At 39.5% G+C, this 27,671-nt stretch overlaps 1 protein-coding gene across 1 annotated transcript in view; it reads left to right on the top strand.

The window, feature by feature from the left end:
• IQCE (IQ motif containing E) overlaps positions 1-27,671 on the top strand; it is a 2,620,731-nt gene that overhangs the window by 1,131,218 nt on the left and 1,461,842 nt on the right. Inside the window, exon 12 of the mRNA XM_044089561.1 lies at positions 2,518-2,681. Within this exon, the coding sequence (XP_043945496.1) occupies positions 2,518-2,681 (164 nt within the window). The remainder of the gene's footprint in view (positions 1-2,517; positions 2,682-27,671) is intronic.

The following is a 27,671-nucleotide window of genomic DNA, read 5'->3' as shown; positions in this document are numbered from 1 at the left end:
GTAAAACCAAGGCTCACTCCTCCAAAAAGAGGAAACCAGTCTGGTGTTCCCCGGCCCTAAATAAGCTATACCACAGAAGGAGGAAACTATTGCATGATAGAACTAAATCCCAAAAAGGGAAAGGCATCACTGATCAATATTAGCAAGAAACTATGATCCCTCGTAAAATCATCTAAGGCCAGTTTCGAAATAAAAATTGCCAAAGACTCTAAAGATAATCACAAAGCCTTCTTTAGCTGTGTCACAAGTCTAGGTGGCAACTCTCAGATATGCTCTGAGCTAGTGCAAAATGGCAAAAAATACACTGAACCAACTGACATAGCCAACATCCTGGCAGACAGGTTCAGTGCAAACTCCACCCCCCACCCCCAAAAAGGCCCGTGTCCATCCCAGAAGAAGGCAGAGCCCCAGATATCACAGACACACAGGTAAAAACAGCACTCTCCAAAGCTAAAAACACAGCTTCAATGGGACCGGATGGTATCCCAGGCTGCGTCTTACACGAGCTCCAAAATGAACTAAACCCTCACCTAAATTAATTGTTCAAACTCATCCTTACCACAGGCTATGTATCCAAAGAATGGCGTACAGCAACAGCCATCCCACTCCACAAAGGGGGTGCCACAATAGAACCTGGGAACTATCACCCTATAAGCCTGACTAGCCTGATCTGCAAAGCTATGGAGTGAATCATCATAGAACTCATAAACAGAGACATTGGGAACCTCCAGACACTGGACCCTGCCCAATTCGGCTTTGTTAAAGGCAGATCCTGCCTCCTAAACCTAGTTGACCTCTTTGAAACATTTACCAAGGGCATAGATGAGGGAAAGGTAGTCCACATAGCCTACCTGGACCTCGCTAAAGCCTTCGACACCATTCCCCACTCTGGCATCATAAATAAGCTCACCAGCTTGAACATTAACCACTATGTCATGAGATGGGTTGCAAACTGGCTCATGGATAGAACACACATGGCCAGAGTTGCAGGTGCCATGTCCGACTCTAAACCAGTTACAAGTGGCATCCCACAGGGCTTGGTCCTGGAATGCCTCCTGTTCGGTATATACTTCTCTGAGGTACAGGCAAGCACGGGAGGATTATGGCTGACCAAGTTCGCAGATGACTGCAAACTAGGGGCCATAATCGACTCTCTGGCTGACACAGACATTCCCCAGAAGGGTCTCACAGAGGCAGATACCTGGTTTCAGAACCATGGCCTCAAGCTAAATGCCAAAAAATGCATAGTCATCCCCTTTGGGAAAAACAAAGTGCCCACAAATTATCACATAGGTGGTAGCCCACTAAGTACGGAAGATGTAATTAGGGACCTAGGGACCCAGGTAGATAGCAACCTCTCCTTTGATAATCATGTTGCCAAAGTGGTTAGAAATTCCTTCTATGTAGCCCACCTAATCACGAAAGGATTCACATCTAGATCAAGAGGTCATTGTGCCCCTCTACTCATCACTCATTAGGCCCATAATAGAGTACAATGCCCCATTTGGAATGTACCTTACTCGACACCTACAACAGCTGGAAAGACCACAGAAGTACCTCACCAAGAGGATCATGGACCTCAAACCGATGCCCTATGCAGCTCGACTAAAGAAACTCCAGCTCTACTCGGTTGCTTACCACCTGCTCAGAGGTGATTTTTGCCTGACGTATAAGGCCATGTCCAACCTGGAATTAATGGACATGCTCCACCTCAAGAAAACCAAATCTCTTAGAGCCACACGCGCCAGTGAATTAAACCTCAGCACAACAATAAACAGGACATGCTGGAGGGATAGATTCCTGTCCCAGAGACTTCCCTTGCTCTGGAATAGAATCCCAGTTTATGTTAGGCAAAGCCCCTCACTGACTCTCTTCAAGAGAAATCTTGACGAGTGGATGGGAAATTGTAAATTTACCCCTGGGATCACTTCAATGGCCCTGCTAGACAGAGGCCAAGGGAACTAATTCAGAAGGGAGGCGAAAACCAACACATTATGGCTAGGCTTATAAATGCCCTTGGGCATAAATCCTAGTACCTACCTATGAACCTATGAATATCTTTTTAAAACTTATTCCATTTTCCAGCCTTTTGTTTTTTGAGTTTATATACTCCTTCTGTGTTTCATTTATTTTAATCAGATCTGAGTACATTTGACTTATTTTTTCCTCTAGATTACTGGAAGTCATGTCTTGCACCAAAACTGGAGCTTACATTGTATTTTGCTGAACAGCTGCAGAATTCTTCCCAGCCAATGTTTTCACCATTTGGGATTGATTTTTTCTCAGGTTACCTGAATTTATTTTTTGTTGGTGTCCAGGCAGTGCACTTTCTAGCCAGTTATTGAAACTTACCCAGAAAGACAAGTTCACTGACTCTCTTTTCTGAGTTTCTGTTTTCACATTGGGAGAGCTGAAATTAAGCTGTTACTCAATGTGCAGCCATTTTGGAAGTGGGGTATGTTATTATTTGTGTCCCATATCAGTAAGTCTGAGTGTCATGTTTTTTCTCCTTTTTAGGGCACTTGCAGAACACAGAATTCCAAGTAAAAGACAACAGATGCTAAACAGTACAATTTTACGACTCACTAAGTTGAATAAGCAGCTACAGGAAGAGGTCAGATCCTTTAAATCAGACCCTAGTCAAACTCTTTGCAGTGCCCCTGCTTCCAGCTCTACCAAAGGTGAGGAAATGGATTTGTCACAAGTGTAAGTAAATAAAAAAAGTTTTGTTTTGATAACATGAAGCAGTCATTCAGTTGAAGATCTTAGTATACTTTACTGTCTTAAATGTCATTTTCATGATTAAATACTTTAGAACAGGACTGCTTTTTATTGTATTTTGTAATATTTCATTTTCTTTTATTTTTAATTAGCATTGAATCTATATTTGGCAATGGGCCTGCCAGTTTCTTCCATATTTAGATTCAGCAGTAATTTGTTATATTCAACATTTCGTCAGTGGCTAAAATGACTTGTCTGGTTTAGTATTCTCGGTTTGTATAAATCTGGCAGTTGCCCCAGAGGTGTAGTTGAGGTGGGAAAAAGTGGGCAGCCACCCTGGACACTGGGTTATAGCTCTCAACTGTCCAGATTTTCACAGAATGTCCAGATTTTTGCCTCATATTTTTGATCTTGCCTTTTTAAAATTTGTGTTTTGGGGGCAAATCGTTGAGGATTCATGTCACTAAATAATAACATACATTTGAGTTTCAGACTCCATATCCTTCAGAAAATGCATTTTAACTCAAATCCTGTTATTCTAGCAACTTTCTAAGTTTATAAGGGCAATATTTCAAATCTGTCCATTTTTTGGGTCTTTGTTTACCCCATTATTTTAAGCTTTGTCTAGATTTCTTGTCCTAAATGGTTGAAAGCTGTGCACAGGGTGTTAGGGGGCACGACTGGTAGATGTTGATTGGGCTGTACTGCAGTACTAGCAGTCAGAAATGAATGACAGTACTGCATTTGCCGTCAGGGCTGAACCACATATTTGTAGTAAGCAGACTTTTTTCACTTTGGAGTTAGGGGGCACCAGATCAGGGAGCTGCTCAGGTTGCTGGAATAGATAGCAATTAGTCTTAGCTAAATAGGTTTTATCTAAATAGGATATAACACCTGACCAATTCCCAAAGTTTCAGGGCACATTCCACTTATCCAAGCTGTTGATTACGTGAACTGGCACTGGTAAAAATCAGCAGTCTGGGCGTCAAGTCCTTCAGAGCTTTCCTGCTGCCAAAGGGTGCTCTTTTTGCAGGCTTACGAAGATTGACAGTTGGCTAGTGTTTCTCCATTGCTACACAGAAAAAATAACTTCTACAACTTGTGACTAAAACTATATATTTTTAAGTGAAATAGTTTATGTTAGAAATTTTTTTTTTTGGATTGTCAGTTCTGTCAGCTGGTAGACTGTGGTTATCATTTTTTTTTTTTTTAGTCTAAAGCTACAAATGTAACTTTTTCGTTTTTGTGAGAAAACCTTTACAAAATTGTGTTTAGCAACTGGGGTTTTTGTAGTGTTTGTGGTGAAAACATGACTTTTTTGATACTTACCTTTTAATAACTGCCATTTTAAGTTATAAATGAACTTTAGGTTTTACCATGGAACAAATTACTGGTTCCTCAGTTCTTCCTGGCACAAAAATTAAAAAAAGTTCTGGACAGCTTTTGCCTCTTTAGCAAGCTACTAATTTGCCTCATCCTCATATGGGTGACTCTGCTGTGCCTCTTTCTGGTTCCCGAGACTACACATCTTCTTCCCTTCTTACTTCTGGTGTAGTCCTTTCAGCCACCCTGGACTGAGGATTAGACACATTCTCTGCAGCTGTTGAGAGTGTCCTTGCAGGCATGGGAGAGCCATTCTTGTCAGTCTCAGAAGAAAGAGCAGGACATGTTTCTTTTCTTAGTCAGACTAGGATGCGTGTTCCCTGAGGTGATGTTGCTGATGAGAGCCTTTCTGCTTCCATGCAAATTCCATTTAAAAAGAAGCAGAAAGTTAAACATTTATTTTCTCCTGTCACTGTTACTTTACACAGGAATGATTTATTGGACTTAGCTCAGGGCTTAGCACAGGCTCTTAACCCTTCTCATTCTGGATTTTCTGGTAAAAGAAAAATGAATGATTAATTTCCTGAAAATTCCCGGAGTGACGAACAAGAAATGATTATTTGGAAGCAACTTTTTCTCAGATAAATTATTATGATGATTAGGAGGATAATATTTCTACTGGTAGTCCCTAGGAGGAATTTTCCTTTTCTGAAATCATGCCTAGAATAAATCAATTGTCTCAATTGGAACAAAATGACATTCCAGTTTCTTTGAAAAAAAGTGTTATGCTTTATTAAATATGAATTTCCTTAATGTACCACTCTTTCTCCTATTCTTTCAGCTTTGGATGATGTTTTTGTTATGACTCAAATGTTAATGTTATTAAGCTCAAATGTTAAAGTTTTGGCTTGCTTCAATTGAGAATTATGGTAAATGCTAATTCCTCTCCCTTTAATATAGATGGGAAAGCCTTTGATAGATGTACGATATATACTTCTGCCTCACTTATTTTTAAGATTCTTAATTGTCAAGCTCAAATGTTAATGTTTTGGCTTGCTTCAGTTGAGAATTAAGGGAAATTATAGACACCTTTCCTTCTTCTGAGGCAATTCTTCTTCAAATACATTGCTTCTGTGTCTCAAGTGATTCAAGTAACGAAACAGTTGCTGAAATGTGCTTATAATTCAGCTGATGTCTTCTCCAAAGTAGCTACTACTGAAACTGTTATGAGGAGGCTTGCATGTTTACATTCTCAAAATTTATCTTGAGTATGCTAAAGCTGAATTCTTCCCTTGATAAGGAAATTATTTTTGACCATCTGTTGCTGAGGTCCTGAAAAGTTTGATAAGAGAAATTGATTCAAGTGAAATAGTTTGTTTTATGTTAGGAATTTATTTTTCTTGGATTGTCAGTTGACGTTCTGTAAGCTGGTAGGCTGTGGTTATTGTTTTTTTTAGTCTAAGCTACAAATGTAACTTTTTCTTTTTTGTGAGAAAACCTTTACAAAATTTTGTTTAGCGGCTGGGGTTTTTGTAGTGTTTGTGGTGAAAACATGACTTTTTTTATACTTACCTTTTAATAACTGCCACTTTAAGTTGTAAATGAACTTTAGGTTTTACCATGGAACAAATTACTAGTTCCACAGTTCTTCCTTCCTCCTGGCACAAATATATAAAAAGTTCTAAACAGCCTTTGCCTCTTTAGCAAGCTACTAATTTGCCTCATCCTCAGATGGGTGACTCTGCTGTGCCTCTTTCTGGTTCCCCAGACCACACATCTTCTTCCCTTCTTACTTCTGGTGTAGTCCTTTCAGACACCCTAGACTGAGGGTTAGACACATTCTCTGCAGCTGTTGGGAGTGTCCTTGCAGGCATGGGAGAGCCATTCTTGTCGGTCTCAGAAGAAGGAGCAGGGAATGTTTATCTTCTTAGTCAGACTAGGATGCCTGTTCCCTGGGGTGATGTTGCTGACAGGAGTCTTTCTGCTTCCATGCAGATTCCATTTAAAAATAAGCAGAAAGTTAAACATTTATTTTCTCCTGTCACTGTTACTGTACACAGGAATGATTTATTGGACTTAGCTCAGGGCTTAGCACAGGCTCTTAACCCTTCTCATTCTGGATTTTCTGGTAAAAGAAAAATGAATTATTAATTTACTGAAAATTCCCAGAGTGACGAACATGGAAATGATTATTTGAGAACAACCTTTTCTCTTAAAAAGGCAGATAGATTATACAAAGTTTCACAATCTTATGAGTTTTTATTTTCTAATCCCAGATGTGAGCCTGCAGTGATTTATTAGCAAACCCATCTGCAGTCAAACATATGGTAAATGCTAATCCCTCTCCCTTTAATAAAGATGGGAAAGCCTTTGATAGATTTACGATATATACTTCTGCCTCACATATTTTTAAGATTCTTAATTGTCAAGCTCAAATGTTAATGTTTTGGCTTGCTTCAATTAAGAATTAAGGGAAATTATAGATACCTTTCTTTCTTCTGAGGCAACTCTTCTTCGAATTCATTGATTGCTTCTGTGTCAAGTGATTTAAGTAACCAAACAGTTGCTGAAATGTGCTTATAATTCAGCTGATGTCTCTTCCAGAGTAGCTGCTACTGAAACTGTTATGAGGAGGCTTGCATGTTTACATTCTCAAAATTTATCTCAGGATGCTAAGGCTGAATTCTTCCCTTGATAAGGAAACTGTTTTTGACCATCTGTTGCTGAGGTCCTGAAAAGTGTGATGAGAGAGAGACTGATTCAAGATTCAGACTTCAGATTTTTCAGCTTTCCTTTTCAAACTTTGTTAAAGACTTCATACCTTACTCAGGATCTTCTTATAAAAATCAAAACAGGCAGACTTGACAAATTTCTGGAAAGCAGACATTCAAAAAAACAATGACAAGGAGACTCTAAAATCAAATGGGAGTCTGTCATAAACCAGGACAGTTCAACAAGTCCAAAAACAAGCAGACTCGCAAAATGTCTGGCAAGTAGACTTTCAAAAGACAGTGGCGAGACAGCTCCAAAAACATGGGGGGGGGCTCTCAGAAACCAGGACAGTCCAACAAGTTTAAATTGCTATTTATAAATTGTAACCCCCACCTTCCCACCCTGGCAAGCCTTTAAATCTTCCCCCAAATCTGTCACTTTTTTTTCTCTGTTTAACCACAGATAGTATCAGACATGTGGTTTTTGAAGGTGATCCATCTGGGGTGCATATGGCAGTTGGAGTTCCTGCCTCCTTTTCAGTGGATCCCTCCTCATCCATCAGCTCAAACTCTCTTTTTCCCTCCTGTCATTCAGTATGTACTGACTCAGTGGGTCATAGAGCCCTGTTTCCCTTTCTCTAGCAGGGAAAGGATTTCACTCAGGAATGTGTCTGGTACCAAATAAAAAAGCCTTATGGAGATCGGTCCTAGATCTTTCCTTTTTCAGCCAGTCTGTGAGCATCCCAAAGCTTAAAATGTCATCCCTTGACAACCTGTTATCACTTAGTCCACTTTTCACTTTTTGTTGACACTAAATTTAAAGGACACTTGTCATTGTATGACTAGAGCTCAGATTTCAAACTTTTTTAAAAGGTTTTTCTGTGTCTGAATCATTTCTCTGTATTACCCTTTAGGATATCTACTGCTGTACAGGTATTAACAAAGTGTCTAGCTCCAAAGATAGCCTGTTGCAGTCTTTATGGTATTCACATTTTTCCATATTTAGTTAGCTATTTATCTGTGCAAACTCTACTTCAAGTTGTCAGGAAACTCTCACTTAGGATGCAAAGTCTCCTTCACAGACTGGATTTCCAGGAGAAGATCCAAAAATCTTGTTTGACTTCTTCCCACAGGAATTTTTTTCCCATGGCATCTCCGAGATATGCCAGGTCAGAGGTTTTCTTTTACAGGAAAAAGTAGATCTATATCAATATCTATTCCTGAGTCGTTTCACTCAATCTAAGACTTTGGCAAGGGAATTTCTCAGGATACTAGGGTTCATGGACATAAGTTCATAGGTTGGTACTAGGCTATTGGCCCTAGGGCCTATACATAAGAATTCCCTGGCTATTTCTTCCCACAATATTTACTTCCCTGGACCCCTGTCTAGCAGGGCGACTGATGTGATCCCCGGGGTGAATTTCCTATCTCCCATCCAATCGTCAAGGTTCCTTTTGAAGAGGGCCAAAGAGGCACTCTGCTTGACATGTATGGACAGTCTATTCCAGAGTCTGGGGAGTCTCTGGGTCAGGAACCTATCCCTCCAGCATGTTTTGTTCATTGTGATGACAAGGTTTAGATCCCTGGCGCATGTGGTTCTGAGGGATTGAGATTTCTTTAAGGGTAGCATGTCCAACCGGTCTGGGTTTGACATGGCCTTGTATGTTAAGCAGAGATCGCTTCTGAGTAGAAGATATGCTGGAGTTTTTTTAGATGGTCATCATAGGGCATCTGCTTTAGGCCTGTGATTCTTTTAGTGAGGTATTTCTGCAGCCTTTCCAGTTGTTGCAGATGTCTTGAGAGGTACATACCAAACGGGGTGTTGCATTCTTTAATGGGTCTAATGAGGGATGAGTACAGGGGGACAATGACTTCCTTTTTTCTGGATGAAAAGACTTTAGTGATGAGGTGTGCCACATAGAAGGATTTCCTGACTGTTGTGGAGATGTGGTTATCGAAAGTGAGACCACTGTCCATCTGTGTCCCTAAGTCTCTTATCACACTTTCGGTGTTTAGTGTACTGCCACCTATGTGGTAATTCACAGGTACATGTTATTCCCAAAGGGGATAACTATACATTTCTTGGCAATGAGCATGAGGCCATGGCTCTGGCAACAAACATCTGTTTCAGTAAGGCCCTTTTGTAGAATATCCACATTATTTGGGGATTCAATAATGGCTCCCAGTTTGCAGTCATCTGCAAACTTTGTTAGCCAGAGTCCCTTAGTGTTGGCCTGTACTTCAGAGATTTCAAAACATCTATGATTCTCATGATTCTTCTAGCCAGAGTTCACATAAGAAACATTCAGTGGTACCTAAAATCAGTATTGTCCCAACATCAACACTCCCTGACATTTCAGATTCCACTTTTGGAATTTGTACAAAGGAAACTACGTTTTGTTGAGAGACCAGTTTTATCTGAGTGTAGGTCTCCCATTCTGCCTTCCAGCTCCAATAGTCTGTAACAACAGATGCTTCAGACTTTGCTTGAGGAGCTGTATTTGTGGGGATAAAAGTGCACAGTCTTTAGAACCAAAAAGATGGACTAAACATGTAAACATAAAAGATATGACAATTATTAACTGTTTCATTCATCTTTGGCTCCGAGGGTCACTACAGGTGATTGTAGATAATACCACTGTGATGTGGTACTTAAATGAGATGGGGAGGGGGGGTCCAAATCATGTCCTCTGTGCAGGTTATCCATGGTAGCCTTGGATATAGCAGTTCAGCACAGTCTCAGTCTACGGGCATCATCAAATGTAGAATTCTGTCAGAGCAAAACATTGTGACAGACAAGCTAAACAGGACTAGGACAGACTCCCATGAATGGAAATTGGATGGGGTGGTCTTCCAGGATTGGATCTAGCTGTGGAAGTAGATCTTTCAACCGCCAATCACAAGAAACGAAATGTCAAAATTCGCTACAGAACACCTTGTAAGCAAGCTTAGAAAACAGATGCTTTTTCCTTCCTTTTCCAGAAATGTTCCTGTATTCCTTTCAACTAATATCCAGGGTTATTCTGAGGATTCATAAGGATTATCCAAAGATCATTCTGGTGACTGTTTTATGGCTGAGGTAGCAAGTCATTCTTCCTTCTTTTGGAAATTGCCAATGGCAGTCACCACAAGCTTCTACACAGACTGGACCTACTTGCACAATACAAGGATTGTTTGATGCACCTTAGTTTGAAACCACTTCAACAAAATGTCTGGCTGATAGAATCTGAATACCTTTTAGGCACCTCTTTTCTTTTTTTTAACAACTTTGTTAAATTGTCACTTCAGATATAGGCAGACATAAATTAACAGAAAAGAAAACAAACCATATTAACATTTTTCCCATTAACATATATTATACATGTCATATGACACTCTAAGCGACCACCTCACAATGTTTCTGCTAAAGCAACAAATCAAACCCACTAAAAATAGCACCTTCAAACAAATACTCTAAAAAAAAAAAATTTTAGAGCAGTAGACTTGATAACAGCACTAAACCACTGCAACTGATTCCCCTTTTTAGCTTTCCCCAACACAAGGCAGTAGACTACTTTAACTCCACATTTCTGAACATACTTAACCAACTTGCCCCCCAAGAATAATTCAAACAAAGTCCAACTCTGCCACCTGGCTCACCAAAAGTACCAGACTCCTACTACAGCAAAGGGACAAAGTATGGGACACTTGGTGTGACAATAAAACTAGTATTAACGGCCAACAATTTCTTGAATTAAGAAATAAAGCAAAAAAACCCAAATAAGAACAGATAAAAAATCCATTATTCCTGTATACAAACTAAGCACAAAGCTAACATTCAAAAATTTTATTAAAACTGCTAAGATTTCTCTGACTTTTTTTTCTGTGGTGGTAAAGATCTAATTTTCTACGTTGGTGGTGGGTTTTCATATTATGGCCAGTGAATCTTTTTAGCCCTTACCGAGGTTTTTTAGAGAAACCTCTCAAGAAACAACACAAAAGACTTTGGATAGTTTTTTTGGTTTCTGCTTCCGATAACAGAGTTTCAGTGGGTCAGAATGCCACACAGGAACCTGATAATATTTCCAGCAACTCTCATGAAACAGGGTCTTCTACCTTTAACATCTGAGGTGAAGGTAGAAATCATTGGTCTGGCAATCCGTTTTCTTCGGTGGGCAAAAATAAGGAAGCAGCACCTACACCAGAACTGCAGAAGCTGTACAATAAGGTGGAGAAGTTAATTTTTAAGGTGACATCAGTGTATTTTCACTCTTTGAGTCTACAGAGGTATTTTGAACTCAATATTATGCCCAGGGGCTTGTGTGCAATTAAGAGCTCCTCCACTCCTTTCAATTTAGAGGAAGAAGAAGATAAAATGTTCCATACCAGATGGGTTGTGTCAGCCCATCGTTGTAGTATGGAATAGGTCAATATTCTTATTGAGAGGGACGACCTTAAGAGAAGGAGATTAGCAACAGAGACCAAAGAGGCATGCCAGAATATCAAACAGGCAGTAAATAATACTACCCTTGAACTTTTTTTTAACAGGGGTGAATGAAAAATTAGCGGGTTATGAAAAGGTACTAATAGATTGAAAAAAAGATAAACTTCATAGAGACTTGAGAGACTATGAATGCAATTCAGTGTTCATAGTCACTACCAATCCATGGAAGAGACGTCAGCGAGTTAAGTTTCAAAGTGAGACAGGAAGGAATAACGCGAATGGCTATGTATCGTCGGCTGGAAGTGAATCTTCATTTTACAACGGGGATAGTGAAGAAGAAAAACATTTCTTAGGCTTCCTGAAATAGAAAATCTTGGCTATATGAATAAAACTTTTCATGAGCCAGGAAATAACAACAGAAAGAGAACAAGAAATCAGGACTGTGGACTTGACAGTAATGGGGAGTCATAGTCCCGCTCACGGACTTTTAAAAAAGGCAAGTGGTACTGAAAATTATCAAAAATGTAAAAATAGCTATATTGCAAACCTGGCAAAGTATGCCGTAACATTGGAAGATATCACAGTGTTAAATAAAGGTTTAAAATTCATCCCTACAGTGATACCTAGGGGATATGAATTGAAATGTGAAATTTTCAGGTTTGTAAGAAAGCTACATTTAAAGTATCACTTTGCAGAAAATGTGAATGATTTATGTGATATAAGCATTAATAGTGATTGTGAATCGAGTGAAGCTAGTGTTTATTTGTGTGTATCAGATCAGGATTGGGTTGCTTATTGTAAATTGAACACAGAAGAAGTGTTATATAAAAGTGATTTTATATGTTTTTTAAAGATGAAATTATTCAACAATTTTCCAGTGCACTTCAATATAATGTGGAAAAAGAGTGCAAACTATTTTGTAATGATAGAAGGTAGTATAAGGCTTAATATGAGCAAGGATGAATGGTTAAGTCTGCAAATGACTCAAAATAGAGAGTTTTTAATCCATCTGACAAAGGGGGGAAGCTGGTGGTACTCCACCATACACAATATTTAAAAATGTGTTATACTCATCTTAAAAATGAAAATGTGTATGTGCCATACCTCTCAACCTGTTAATGCAAAAAATCTGGACAAACCTTGACAAAATGGGGGGTACAAATAGGGACAAAGTTGCTAGAGTAACAGGATTTGTTTTAATATACATTTTCTGAAGGATTTGAAGTCTGAAACTCAAATCTGTGTCATTATTTAGTGACTTCAATCCTGAGATCATTCCAGTGATTTGCCAGGAAAAAAGAGGAACAGACCAAAAATATGAGCCAAAAATCTGGACATTCTGCGAAAATCTGTACAGTTGAGAGGTATGATGCAAGTAGGGATGGGCAGTCATATGAATGCAGTAGCCATGTTTAAAGAGTTATTAAATAAAGGTTTGAGACTTAAGAATTTCTCTCATGAAGATGTGTATAAGAAGTTTGAAGTTAAAGATAACATCATGGCATTCTTTTTTGTGTCCCTAAGATACACAAAAGTATGGTGGATCCACCAGGACTCCCCATTGTATCAGCTAGTGGTTATTTTACACATAACTTAGTATTCTTTCTACATATGTATTTAAAGGAGTACCGCACCCACAGACTCAAAAACATGTTTATTTTGTCATGGCTTGATGTTTCCTAGATTTTAACAGCACTCTGGGACTATTTACAGCATTTTAAATATTTTTGTATGTAATTCCAGAGTCTGACCACATGGGATCTAGCATCTTGACATGGTTCTGATAAATCAGTGTGCCATTCGGTATCCAAGAATGCAGTTTTTGGCTTTAAAATGTTACATCATGCAGGCCTCCTTTTGCCTAAAGCTCCTGTCATTCCATAGCTGTTACATGCGTACACTGTTCTCTTTGAGTCAGTACTTTGTAAGTAACTTTCCCTGCTGCTGAATGACTACTTAAAACAGAAGCAGTGTAAATGTCACAGAACAGACTTACAAAGTGCTTTTTTAATTACACTTAAATGACACTAATTTGTGAGAGACTGAATTCCAGTCCATCCACTTCTCCTCCCCTCCCTAGCTGTTAAAGTCCTGAGGGTGATTTGAGCTCGTAATTCCTGTGATTGGCAGCTCTCAGCAGGGAGCTTGACTCATAATTTTCCCTTGTTCTAGCATTTCCTTTGACAGAGGGGGCATTTCTTTTTGATGCAGTATAGCCATGGCCTTAACTGACTGCATTCACATACAGTTTCTGAAGTAGTAATTTAAGGTTTAAGGTATCACTTACTTTATTATAGGTTCATAGGTAGGTACAAGGCTATCGGCCCAAGGGCCTAAGTAAGCCTAGCCAGCAAGGTTCCTTGGCTTACACCACCCGAGAAAGTTATTTTCCTGTGCCCCTGTCGAGCAGATCCACAGAAGTGATCCCCGGGGTGTATTTCCTATTTCCCATCTACTCATCAAGATTTTTCTTGAAGAGTGCTAATAAGGAACTTTGCTTGACATAGATGGGTAGCTTGTTCCAGAGTATGGGAAGTCTCTGGGACAGGAATCTATCTCTCCAGCATGTCCTGTTTATTATGGAGACAAGGTTTAGGTCCCTAGATCGTGTAGCTCAGAGGGATTGGGATTTCTTTAGGTGTAGCATGTCCAACAGCTCTGGGTTTGACATAGCTTTATATGTTGGGCAGAGATCACCTCTGAGTAGGCGATATGCTATGGAGTAAAGCTGGAGTTTTTTAGACGGTCAGTGTAGGGCATCTGTTTGAGGCCAGTGATCCTCTTTGTGAAGTACTTCTGTGGCCTTTCCAGCTGCTGTAGATGTTTTGTGAGGTACATTCCAAAAGGGGCATTGTAATCTATAATGTGTCTAATGAGTGTCGAGTAGAGGGGAACAATGACCTCTTTTTTCCTGGATGAGAACCCTTTTGTGATGAGGTGTGCCATGTAGAAGAATTTCCTGACTACTGTGGCGGTGATTATCAAAGGAGAGACTACTGTCCACCTAGGTCCCAAGGTCTGTTATCACACATTCGGCATTAAGTAGACTGCCGCCTATGTGGTAATTCATGGGTACAGAGTGTTTACCAAAGGGGATGACAATGCACTTTTTGGCATTGAGCTTGAGGCCATGGCTCTGACACCAGGCATCTGTCTCAGTGAGGCCCTTCTGTAGGATGTCCACATCATTTGGGGACTCAGCTATGGCTCCTAGTCTGCAGTCATCTGCGAACTTCATTAGCCAAAGGCCTTCTGTGTTAGCCTGTACTTCAGAGAAGTAGATACTAAACAGGAAAGGTCCCAGGACTGAACCCTGTGGTACTCCACTTGTCACTGGTTTGAAGTCAGATTTGGAGTCTGCAACTTTTACAGTGTGGGTTCTGTCAGTGAGCCAGTTGGCAACCCATCTTGTGACCTAGGGATTTATACCTAGTTTAGTGAGTTTAGCTATAATTCCAGAATGGGGGATGGTGTCGAAAGCCTTGGCAAGGTCAAGATAGGTTGTGTGAACTACCTTGCCTTCATCTACGGCTTTGGTGACTGCCTCAAAGAAGTCGATCAGGATCAGGGGGCATGATCTGCCTCTTACAAACCCAAACTGGGTGGGGTCCAGAGTTTGGAGGTTACCAATGTCTTTATGAGTTCCATGATGATATGTTACATGGCCTTAGAGACGAGGCTCGTCAGGCTAATAGGACGATAGTTCCCGGGATCAGTGGTGGCTCCCCCTTTGTGGAGTGGGATAACTGTTGCTGTGCGCCATTCAGTGGGCACAAAGCCTGATGTGAGACGATGATTGAACGTGATGCTTAGGTGGGGAGCCAGTTCATTCTGAAAAATTGAGATTGACATGTCCAAACTATGTTGGTATGCAGTGTCTGCCTACATACTTTTTTATTCCACTTGTTTTTCAAAAATAGTTTTGCACTGCCCCTGCATTTAGTTTTATACATACCAACCACATCACTATATTTTCCCTTCCCTTTTGTTGTGTCCAGAAACCAGTGTGGCCATTGGTGAATGCTTCGATGTCACTTTTCATAAAGAAGGTATTTTTAAAGCAAGGACATCAAGCTCAATTTTCCTGAATCAGATAATATATGCCACTGCAAGGACTGACTTCTGAAATAGTGACGTGCACGGACAAAATGCATTACTTAACCCATTTATCAGCCTCCAGTGCAGTTGGTGCTTTGGCTGTAATATACCGGTGTGTTTGATGATGCCTTGAAAAATGCCCATTATTACAAAGCATATTGCATTATAGTAACAACCCTACATGCCCATACACCTTTATCCATCAATTTGCAGCTAGTCCTGTTTATCCAACAACCCTGTGAATATGTCAATTCATTTTCATCAGACTTGAGGTGTGGAAACTACAATCACTGCTTCTAGGTGGTTTTTCAGGTTTCACATTCTTCTTTCTTAGAACTACTCTCACTTGTTTTGTCACTACAAATATGTTGCAGTGCCAGCTTTTATAACACAGTAACATTTTAATCTTTCTAGTCCCGCAGTGCTGACTATAACAGTATCTAGTGCAACCCAAACACAGAGGACTATGCTAGCACCAAACCACTTCAGCAGCATTTGCCTTGGAGAATGTAAAAGTATGCATACAAAATTTTGATACTGGCATACAAAAGTACAGCAAGAATAAAGAATGTCAGCTGTAATTAATAATTACTTTGTCCTGTGTAATAAAAAAATTCCATGATTCTCTGGCTGTTTAGTTTGCTTTACTTTACTGGCTATCTGTAGAGGTTTGCTGTCTATTTCTTTGCAAGCATTTCTAGTTGGTGCAGGCTGCAATATTTATTTTCTTTAGTAATTTTTTTTCCATTTATTTACCAGGTTAGTCCAACTGGACACAAGGTGACTGTCTTCAGTGGAGTCCTAGGGGGAAGCTCCAAATGGTGCCCTCTCAATAGTCTTACTCTGAACTGTAGTCAGTTAAGTGCTGCCTTCCATTGACTGTCATGTCTTTTCTACAAGATTTTGTAGGCATTGAATTGCTATGTTTATCTGTCTTTCAGCAAACAAATTGGCTTTGTTGACAATCACCAGTCTCAATCTAAGTAGTACTCCATTTAACGTACACACATAACCCAGCGGTGGTCATCCGATCGTGTACCCATTCACACCGTCTGCTAATTTAATTGCAACAGTACATCACTCCAGTCTAGTCCAAACAACCACAGAAATATAAAATCTAATCCTGTCTTTTTAATGTGTTCCACAAAACCGAAGTCATCGGATGCTTCAGACCATTATGCAAGATTACTCCATACTGGTCTTTAGCAATGACTTTCACTAAAGTTTTTGCTTCACCTGTAACTGCAACCACTGTTCTACCACTACAGTAATGGCTTTAAAAATGATTGCTGTAGTCTGTATCATACTATCGTTTCATTAACTGATACCACCGGGCAGGTGTTTTGTCAACTTACATGGCGACATCTCACTATTACCACAATGCCAGGGTCCCTTTACATCATCTGTATACTAACTGTCATCTGAGCATATGCATTTGTCCCACCATCTATAAGACCGTACACAACACATCACTACATATTACATTGTCCAATTATAGTGCAACCTGGACAATTGGATGGGAAACTGTAAATTCATCCCTGGTTTGGCACCTATGGCTCTGATGCAAACAAGTAGCATGTAAATGGTTCCTCTCCCAGGGCCGTGCTTAACTTATCAAGGATATCAGAAATTGTCAAAGATTTGGGATGCAAGGATAGCCTTAAAATGGCACTTGTGGTCATTTGCCTAGTAAACACCTATGAGTCTATAAACCTAGTTAAGAGCTATCACCACCAATCTGTCCATACAACTGAAGGAGTATTCTTCCAAATGTTTTGGACTGACTCAAGAGTGCTAATAATTCTCCAGTTAGAATTATTCTGCTGAGATAGTGTACCACTACAAAGATGAGTATACAGTCTTGCACAAGGTATATCTGAATTATCTTGTGCAATGTTCATTTTATCTGTCAGGCATTATCAAACAGTTTGACTAGATGAACCATCTCTTTGGACAATAGGCTATTCTTTATACGAAAAAAGGCTCTTACTTTAATCAAAATCAGGCCGTGTATTACTCAGTCTTAGCAAGGTGAATTTATACCAATATGTGAGGAACAGCACTCCCAATGTCTTCCGACCTTGCAAAATACATTAGCCACGGCTCATTTGTCATGTTCATATATTATGTAGCTGGCATCATCCACATCACATGGTGCAACATTTAAGATCAAAAGCCGCTGGTAATTGGCCAATACCTTGCAATACAGGAGAAGATTACTGCATTCCTTACAAATATTCACCAGTGCTTAACCACCAATTATACACCTTTTATACAGTGGGTATAAAAAGTTTCACACCACTGTTAAAATGATAGGTTTTTGTGATATAAAAAAAAGAGACCCCCAATAAATCATTTCAAAACTTTTCTCACCTTTAATGTGACCTATAATCTGTACTATTCAGTTGAAAAACAAACAAATCTGTTAGGGGAAAATATATAAAAAATAAAAAACATACAATACGCTGGTTGCGTAAGTGTGCACACCCTTAAACTAACACTTTGCTGAAGTACCTTTTGATTTAATTACAGCATTCCGTCATCTTGGGTACACACCTGCCATCAATTAAAGAGACCAAGTAAAGTTCAGCTGTCCTAGTAGGAATTTCCTCATTTGCCTGCTACAGAAAAAGCCATGGTTTGCAGACAGCTTACAATGCATCAAAGGGATCTCATTGTAGAAAGGTATCAGTCAGGAGTTGGTTTCAAAAAAGATTTCCACAGCATTGGATGAACCATGGAACACAGTGCAGACAGTCATCAAAAAGTGGAGAAAACATGGGACAACAGTGACGTTGCAAAGAACTGGAAATACCTCCAAAATTGATGAAAAGATAAGACAAACACTGGTCAGGGAGTCTGCCAAGTGACCTACAGCAACACTGAAGGAGCTGCAGGAATTTTTGGCAAGTACTGGTTGTGTACTACATGTCACAATAATCTCCTGTATTCTCCATAGGTCTGGACTATGGGGTAGGGTTGCTAGACAGAAGCCTTTTCTTACACAGAAAAACATCCAGCCCTGGCTAAAATTTGCAAAACAATACATCAAGTCGCCCAAAAGCATGTGGGAAATTGTGTTATGCTCTGATGAGACCAAGGTTGAAATTTTTGGCAACAATTCAAAAAGGTACGTTTGGCTTAAAAACAACACTTTGCATCACCAAAAGAACACTATCCCCACAGTGAAGCATGGTGGTGGCAGTATCATGCTTTGGGGTTGGTTTTCTTCTGCTGGAACTTGGGCTTTACTCAAGGTGGTGGGAATTATGAACAGTTCCACATCCAGTCACTCTTGGCCCAAAAGCTTCAGGTATCTAATAGAAAACTGAAGATGAAAAGGAATTTCATCTTTCAACACGACAATGACCCCAAGAATACATCCAAATCAAGAAAAGAATGGCTTCACCAGAAGAAAATTAAAGTTTTGTAATGGCCCAGCCTGACCCCCGACTGAAATACAATAGAAAATATGTGGGGTGACCTAAAGAGGGCTGTGCACAAGAGATGCTCTTGCAATCTGACAGATTTGGAGAGCTTTTGCAAGAGAGAGTGGGCCAATATTGCCAAGTCAAGATGTGCCATGCTGATAGACTCCTACCCAAGAAGACTGAATGTTATAATTAAATGAAAAGGTGCTTCAACAAAGTATTAGTTTAAGGGTGTACACACACAAAGTATTAGTTTAAGGCTGAGCAGTTATGCAACCAGCATATTGCACTTTCTTAGTATTTATATTATTGTTTTTCAATTGAATTGTACAGGTTATAACTCACATTCAAGGTGGGAAAAGTTTTGAAATGATTTATTGTGGTCTCATTTTTTATATCACAAAAACCTGGCATTTTAACAGGGGTGTGTAAGCTTTTTATATCCACTCTATATACCAGTAGTCAAACAGCGGTACTTAAATGATGTATGCACATGCTGGCCTTTGGTTAAAATGTGCAAATGCAGAAATGATTGCACTGTTGTGACAAGCCTCTGTACCATTTCATGGTAGCCAGCCTCACAGAGGTCCACTCACACCACTTATCTTTAGTGAATTATCACTTATGACACAAGCAGTCATACATAGGAAGCTACTAGGATAATGGCCCTAGGCCCTTAGAAACCTAGCCAAGTTTTAATGCACATGTCCAAGAGGCATGCAGATGTCACCCCCAGGGTGACTTTACAGTTACCCATCCAATCGTCCAGACTGCAGTGCTCTGTTTGACATGATGTAGGTGTCTTTTTCAAAGGTGTGGTAACCTCTGGGAGACAAATCTGTCCCTCCAGCAGGTTCTATTAATGTCACGTATCAGCTTAAGGTATTTACAGTGAGTAAACTGTATACCATTTGATTTCCGGATATGCAACATTTCCAGTAAAGCAGGGTCAGACATTCTGTGTCATACAGACAACTCAGAAAAAGTGACAGTGATTTCCGATGACCCACCTAGAACACATACTGAACACCTTGAAATTTCCTTGTGAAGAACCTTTGTGGTTTCTCCAATTGCTGTAGGTGCCTGGAAGGTACATACCAAAAGGTGAATTGTACTCAATTACTGTCCTGATGAGGGAAGAGTACAGGGAGGTTGCAACTTCTTTATTTCTGGAGGCAATTCCCTTACATATGAGATGACTGATATAGACTGCCATTCTTACCAATGTTTAGACATGGTGCTCAACGGTAAGATTGCTGTTAACCTGGGTACCCAGGTTTTTCACCAGTGAGTGCGTACTTAGAGTGCTGCAATTGATGTGGTAGTTAGCAGGAATCTCTCTCTTACTAAAAGGGATCATAAACTCAATGTAAAAAAATATATTAAGGCCATGACTTTGGCACCAATCACTTGTTTGTGTAAGACCTTCTTGTAGGATGTGGACAGCATTTGGAGATTCTATGACCACTCCCAGTTTGCAGTCATCAGCAAACTTTGTCAGTCACAGACCTTTAGTTTTTGTTTGTACTTTGGAGAAATAAATTGCAAGCAGTAGAGGTCCCAGGACTGATCCCTGTGGAATACCACTGGTTACAAGTCTGCTGTTAAAGGTGGATTCCCGTATTTTGATTATGTGTTGTATCAGTCAGCCTGATAGCAACCCATCTAACGATGTAAGGGATGATACCTAGCTGGGTGTTTGTCAATGAAGCCTACGTGGGGGATCATGTAAAACACCTTGGCTAAGTATAGATAGGCTGTGTACACAGATTTGCCCTCATCCAAGGCCTTGGTGACTGTCTCTTAGAAGTCGAACAGGTTTAACAGGCATGATGTCCCTTTGACAAATCCAAACTGAGTAGGGTCAAGTGAGTGGAGATTGGCTATATCTTTGTTAAGATCTATGATGATTCACTCCATGTCCTTGCAGATAAGGCTAGTCAGACTAACAGGTCTATAGTTGCCGGGGACAGTGGAAGCACTACCTTTGTGCAAGACAGTAATGCTGGATGTTTTCCATGCAACTGGGAAGAAACCAGGGCAAACCTAAACAAGAGAATAAAAATAGCAGAAGGGGCATATGGTCATAAAACCCAGAGTCATCACAAAGACCTCAGAGACTCAAGGCGAATGTGGCAAGGAAGACAATCCATCACAGGTTATAGGCCCACAGCAGTGCAGTGGGATGACAATATTGACTTCTTCAACAACAAAAAAAAACACACTAAACAGGTTTGTGGAAAGAAATAACACAACTACAATGAAAGCCACTGCTAATCAAGGGGATGAAGTAGTACATCTCAACCCTACTGATCTTAGAAGTCATGCGCTGGACCAGACAACATCGTGGGACAGGTGCTTAGAGAATATTCTGACCAGCTGACACATTCTTACAGATATCTACTACATCTCACCAAGTCTCACTATCGTACCCAAATGCTTTAAAGCTACAACTATAATACCTATCCCAATGAAGTACACACCGTCAGATCTAAGTGACTGTCACCCCATAGCACTCGCCTAGGTAGTAATGAAGTGGTTTGAGAGGCCAGGACCATATAGCATCCAGTCTCCATGCATCCTTAGATCCACTCAAGTTTGCATTTTGACTAAATCGCTCAACATAAGCCCACCGAGAAAACAAGAATTGGTATGTGTTTATGTTGTTCATAGACTTTAGATCTGCCTTCAACACAGTGATACCCCAACACCTGGTAAAGAAACTTGACCAACTGTGAATAAACACACCCCTATACAACTGGATACTGGACTTTCCTCACAGACAGACTTCAGACAGTATGCACTGGAAATAGCATCTCAGAGAGCAACATTATGAATACAGGGGTTCCTCATGGCTGTGTACTGAGCCCTCTGTAGTTCACCTTCATAACTGCATAGCCACATTCAACTTGAACTGCATCATCAAGTTTGCAGACAGCACAACTGTCAAAGGTCACAACAACAATGATGACAAATCAGACTATAGAGAGGAAGTCCATCAAGTCATAGTTTGGTGCGAAAACACAACTCTCATTTTTGCAGAAATTAGTAGGCCAAATTCATGTTTTAAACAGCACTTGACTGCAAGTATGTATTAAATTATATATGTACAATATGTATATTTAAACTAGGTAATATCTGAAAGTTATATTTCCCTTTCTGTGAACTTCTGTACCCCAGATATGCAAAATCACATTACATGTATAAACGCCTGCTGTCAGAATCGCATGTAGAATTTTACAAAATCATATTACATACCTGCTGTCAGAATTGAATATGTACATATGTATCCCTGGCACAATTAATGGAATAATTAATATATATAACTGAAGGGAAATCATGGTTATATACCTAACAGGAAGGCAGGAAATGACCACAAATGGGGGACAACAATTTTTTTATAGCATAAGGGAAAAGATCACTGCCAAAATCCACCTCATCACACACGCACTCAAGTCTCTCAACAGCAGGCAGTGTTACAACTCCATCATAGTCCATGTTGGTGTGAATGACTTTAGATCTAACTCAGTGATCTATATAAAGAGTGACATGACTGAGGTCGCTGATTATGTGTCTAAGGCAGGAATGTCCCTGGCCTTAAGCAGCAATTTTTTTTAACCTTCACCTAGGATGATACCTCAATATAAAATGATTGTCTTCAACAATTGGCCTAGTTTCTGGTGTCATTCAAAGGGGATCCAGTATCTCAGCCTGGGATGACATTGTCACAGACCTTGATGCTTGCCAGAGACTGTCTTCATCTGTCACCCCTGGGATTTTGGTTACTGGCTAAGGCTCTTTCCACCTCACAGATTTTCATGCCTGGATGACCCAACAAAACCCAGACATCCTAGCCCCAACTGAGACATGGCTAAAGCCTGAAATCAAAGATGCTGAAATACTACCCCTCCGGGTTATAATATTATGTGGCTCGATAAAAAAAACATAAAAAAGTTGGAATAACTGTAATCTTTAAAAATATGCTCACAGTAACTTCCTATACAGAGTCCCAACTTTTGGAAAAGCAGAAATTCTAATCTCATTCCTAAAAGGTGATATAGCCAAGAGCATGTACATTGCTGTGCCATATATCCCCCAGGATAGAGAACATTCCGTTACTTGAAAACATACTATCCTAGATCTTGGATAACTTTATCTCCCTTTGATTAAGCTCATCTGATGTATGGTTCATAACTTGGAATACTGTGTTACTTATTGCTCTGACTTGTAGAGTAAAAGTATCCAAGATATCTTGTTGGGTGAACCATATTTGGTTTTCCACAGAGAAAGGTTTACTTTAAGAAAAAAATCTGTCATTCATTACAAAGGTTGTTTCAGAGTTTACCATCAATATACCTGTCTTCTATTCTGATCCTGAAAATCAGGGAGAAGGCATTCTCCAAAGTCTGGATGTGCACAGGCAACTCATGTATTATCTTGACAGAGCAAAGTCCTTTAGGAAATCTAAACAACCTTTTATCTCCTGTGATAGGACAAAGAAAGGGCAGCATGTGTCAAAGCACACTATTTCAAGATGGTTGTACCTTGCTTTTGCTTTGTGTTATTCTCATTATAGCAAATCTATTCCAGGCAGAATTAAGGGACATCCACTGTCTTCTTTGATTGCATATTGAAAAGGGGTAGACGCTAGAAGTATTCTAGAATCAGATATTTGGTCCTCTGTATACACTTTTACAAAGCATTACAAACTAGATTACTTCTGCAGGTTCAGGACTGGCTTTGCTAGGAACATAATTCAGGGGCTCCCAGGTTCTAATGTTTCAATCTCCTAGGATGGATAAGCTGTAGTAATTGACCCAGATTGCTATTTGGGTACTGCACCAGTGAGAATGATGAACATCTACTGCTATAGTACGTGCAACTCATGGAACCATACTTTCTTTACTTAGCCAGGATAAGCTACTTGAATCTGGGGTAGGTATGCCTATTAAGAGTCAGTCAGTTTCCAGGGAGTTTCCAAGGAAACGTGAACATAGTGAGAAAACATTTCAGTTTCCTTTTTCCATTTCCATTGATGGGAAAGATTTGCTGGGATTTGCTCAGGAGCTCATTAATACTTTTTCCTTGTCTTCTGTTTCAGACAAGAAAAGGAGGAGAGTTCCCTCCTTCTGGCTTTGAGTTTCAGTTAGAAGAGCAAGTATTGCATGGTGATGATTATGTCCATGGAATTTCTTCTCAATATGAACTTTATGATTCTGAAGAAAGTGTGGTTTCAGATTCTGCTTTTGAAGGTTTATCTTTTCCTGAGACTTTATCTAAGATGAAAGCGATTTTTCAATTGAGCAGAATGAATGATGTTTTTACATTTAGATGTGCCCAAATCTACAATGGTTTCTCCTATTTTGCATTTTTGAATTACTATTTTTCTCATTGCTTCTAGTTTGCCTAATAGTCAGCCTCCTGACCCCTGGAAGTCTGACAGGTTATACTGGGTACCCTGGACTTCGATGTATTTTTTTTCCAACCACATAACAGATCCAGCAGCAATTTTTCCTAGTTTAAACTGCTTCTGCTTAACAGATTACTGCTGCTACCTCATTCCCTCTGACAGAGATGGCAAGGCTTTTGACAAGTTGGGGAGGAAGGAATATTCTTCTGCTACTTTACATTTCAGGATTTTAAACTGTCAAGCTCATGTGTTAAAGTACTTACTTTTATGTTTTGAGGACATGAAGAGTTAACTGTTAACCTTCCTTGTTCTGAATTATAAAAGCCCTTGAATGCCTCACTAACACATGCTTTTCATGTTACTAGGCATTTATTAAAGTCTGTTTATGATGGTGTTTATTCTGACTCTAGAGCTGCTGGGAATGGGTTTGTAATAAGACTAGCTTGACTTCATTTTCAAAACCTTCCTGAAGGTGCCAAAACTGAAATTTGAAATTCTTTAACAAGAAAGTTCAGTTTGGACATTCTGCAGTTGAGGTGCTCAAGAGATATGATGAAAGGAGAAAGCTAATTTAAGGGGTGACTCAAATATTTCAACTCTCCCTTTTTAGGCAAATAAGAATTTCCATTCCTTCTCAGCTTCCTTTTTCAATAAATAATTTAAGTAGCAACGAGCCATTAAACAAGGGTTTAAATGCAAAGCAAAAGAGGCTTTAAAAGTCAAGGACAGTCCTCCTAGTCAGCATGACTATTTCTTGTCCGCCCCCTGTGCTTCCCACCTTTGCATTCTCTCCTTATATCTGCAACTTCATCTTCCTGCAATAGACAAATGGGGTTTAAATGTAATTTAGCAGAGGTACACTTGGCAATGGGAATCACTCTCTATGTTCCAGGGAATTCCTCCTTTGTCTCTGAATTAAGTCTCTGTGTTTTGCTACAGTTTAAAAGGCTAGAGACGAGAATTTTTTAGAACTGAAGTGCTACCTCATTTTCGCAAAGGCAGGGTTTCTTTGAGAACTAATCCTTCTTTTATACCTGAAATGGTGTTTCCTGAACCCAGAAAAAGAAGAAAGAAAAGATTATTTACACTCTGGATGTTCACAAGCAGCTGAGATACTACCTAGACAAAACACGAATCTTCAAGAAAGCTGATCAGCTGTTTGTCTACTATGAAGGTAAGCGGAAAAGACAATCAGTGTCATAGCAGACTATTTCCAGGTGGTTGTCTCATGCTATTACATTTTGTAGTACTAACCATAATAAGCCACTTACAGGCAGGGTGAGGGTCCACTCCATAAGGACTTTGGCTTCTTCAGTGGCTTTCTGGAAAAGGGTAGACTCTAGAAGTCTTCTAGAGGCAAAAATGTGGTCCTTCATACATATCTTTACAAAGCACTACAAACTGGATTCCTTTTTCAGGTCTAGAACATACTTTGTTAGGGCCATTCTTTAGGGGCTCCTAGAGTCTTAATTGATTTGCCATCTCACTTTCTAGGCTACATGGTAATATGCCCATGTGGCCTAGGCTACTGCAGAAGTGAACACAGCACAGTCATGTAAATAAACTTACCGTAACAGTAGATGTTCTAATAGATCACTGTTGCAGAATCCGCTCCTTCCTCTAGCCCCCTTAGTTTAGTTTTTTTTTGTGTTGCCAGAGTGGGGATGTATACACCCTTTTGTACATTAATTTCTGTTGAGTTTGTTTCTCAATATCATTGTTTCAGGAGTCTTGCCTCCCTTTATAGGCAAAACATGCTGTGAGGATATTCACACTCTTGATTGTATTATATGAAGCTCCTCTTGACAGTGCCTGTGGAAGGTTCCCTCAACTTTGAAAGCTGGCCTATCACAAAGGGTAGGACCCAAATAGCTTAGGCCACTACAACAGTGATCTGTTGGAACAACTACCGATATGTTAAATTTACTCATACAGCTGCATTGTCTATGGCATTTTGTATTTGGCAGGTATGGGTAAGAAGCAAGTTACTGATAGTAACGTAAGTGGGACATTAACTGTTAAGTTGATTAGATCTTTCCTTTATCTATGTTTGTAGGCAATATATTTTGTACATTCATATCTCCTTTCTCTTTTCTAAGTGTGCAGTACAACTGTACATATAGCTTTCCTCTTGAAGACATGGATATTGACATAACTGAAACAACCCAGACTTACTGCATCAAAGGCCTTATTATTGTTTTGTTTTACTTTATTACAGTAATGAAAACTGTACTTAACAGGATCAGGAAGATAGCTTGTACTTCCTTGATTTTCATTGCTGTTCTAATTAAATATAAAGTACTAATTTACTAATGAGGTGTACAGCCCTTTAGAAAATACTGTCATTGTTATAATTTTTACGAAATTTGTAATTCACATCTTTGCATTTGAGCTACTCTGTGAAGCATTCAGTGATGCATCCCATTTCCACTAAAAAATTAAATGTCAACAGAAAATTTAAATAGCCATTGCAGGCTTGCATTTCAAGAAAGTTTATAGAATTTGGGTATAAGAATATGGCTACTGCAGTATTAATCAACTACAGTTTTAAGCTTTCCTAGTAGCATATCTGTTCACTGTAAAATTAGCTTTCAGGTTCATACCATTGTTTTTTTTTTTTTTTTTTATAGTCTCAACATATTTGGTACCCGTTCGATTCTCAGTTAGAGCGTCTTCTGTGTGGCGACATGCGTGAATGGGCGTTCCTTCGCTGAAGGTTGTGCATTAGGCCCGGCAAGCCAGTACGTAAAAATCTACTGCCAATCATTAGCGGACTGGAGTTCCGCTGTGGAGACCCCTAACCGGGAAAAGCTGAAAGACACAAACAAACAAATGTAACAGTGTCCTCTGTGTGTAATGGTAATAACTGGGCTGCAAAAACAAGTTTGTTAAACATCTTCATGTGCACATTTTTAGCTTGTATGACAAATCAGTAACATTAGGAATTTTTTCTCAAGCTGTTATTTAAGCCAGTTGTGGCTGAACTTGATCTGATCACTTGAATTATGGGTTATGGCAATAACAAGACAGTTACTCATAAAATTCCTACGTATGAAGATGAAGGTGCATTTACTCCTTCACATTTTTGTACTAGCTCCCCATGAATTTAAGGATAGAAACAGTATTAGTGCAAGAGCTCTCAGTGAGACTAGTGCCCCTTTTCTTGCAAAAAATCATCTAATGCACTGCCTCCTAAGATTTCTGTGAAAGAAGCAGCATCTTTTAATAATGGAGTACAGGTTTGGGGGTAACTCACTATTTAAGTGTAACTTCCCCTTCTTGAAGCTGTGTCAGTAAGGAGAACATTATTGTTTCTTCTCTTCGGGTCTCAATTTTGTGACCCTACTTTCTTTGGTTAAACATATTATTTATGTTGTTGACACCAGTTGTGTTTTTTGTATGTGCTGTTATAACTGACATACAGAATGAACCCTTAAAACTTAGTAAAAACAGTTGTCAGTAAAATAACTGAATATTTAATATAACTTGAAAAGGCTGTAGCATTTAATGAGGTTACAGAAAATACCAAAGAAATCAAACAGGAAACAAGCCAG

The sequence above is a fragment of the Protopterus annectens genome, chromosome 12.part0, assembly GCF_019279795.1.
Source record: "Protopterus annectens isolate FY-2018-M chromosome 12.part0, PAN1.0, whole genome shotgun sequence".
Classification (NCBI taxonomy): domain Eukaryota; kingdom Metazoa; phylum Chordata; order Ceratodontiformes; family Protopteridae; genus Protopterus; species Protopterus annectens.
Note: the sequence above shows the minus strand (reverse complement) of the source record. Positions and strands in the feature narration are given on the sequence as shown.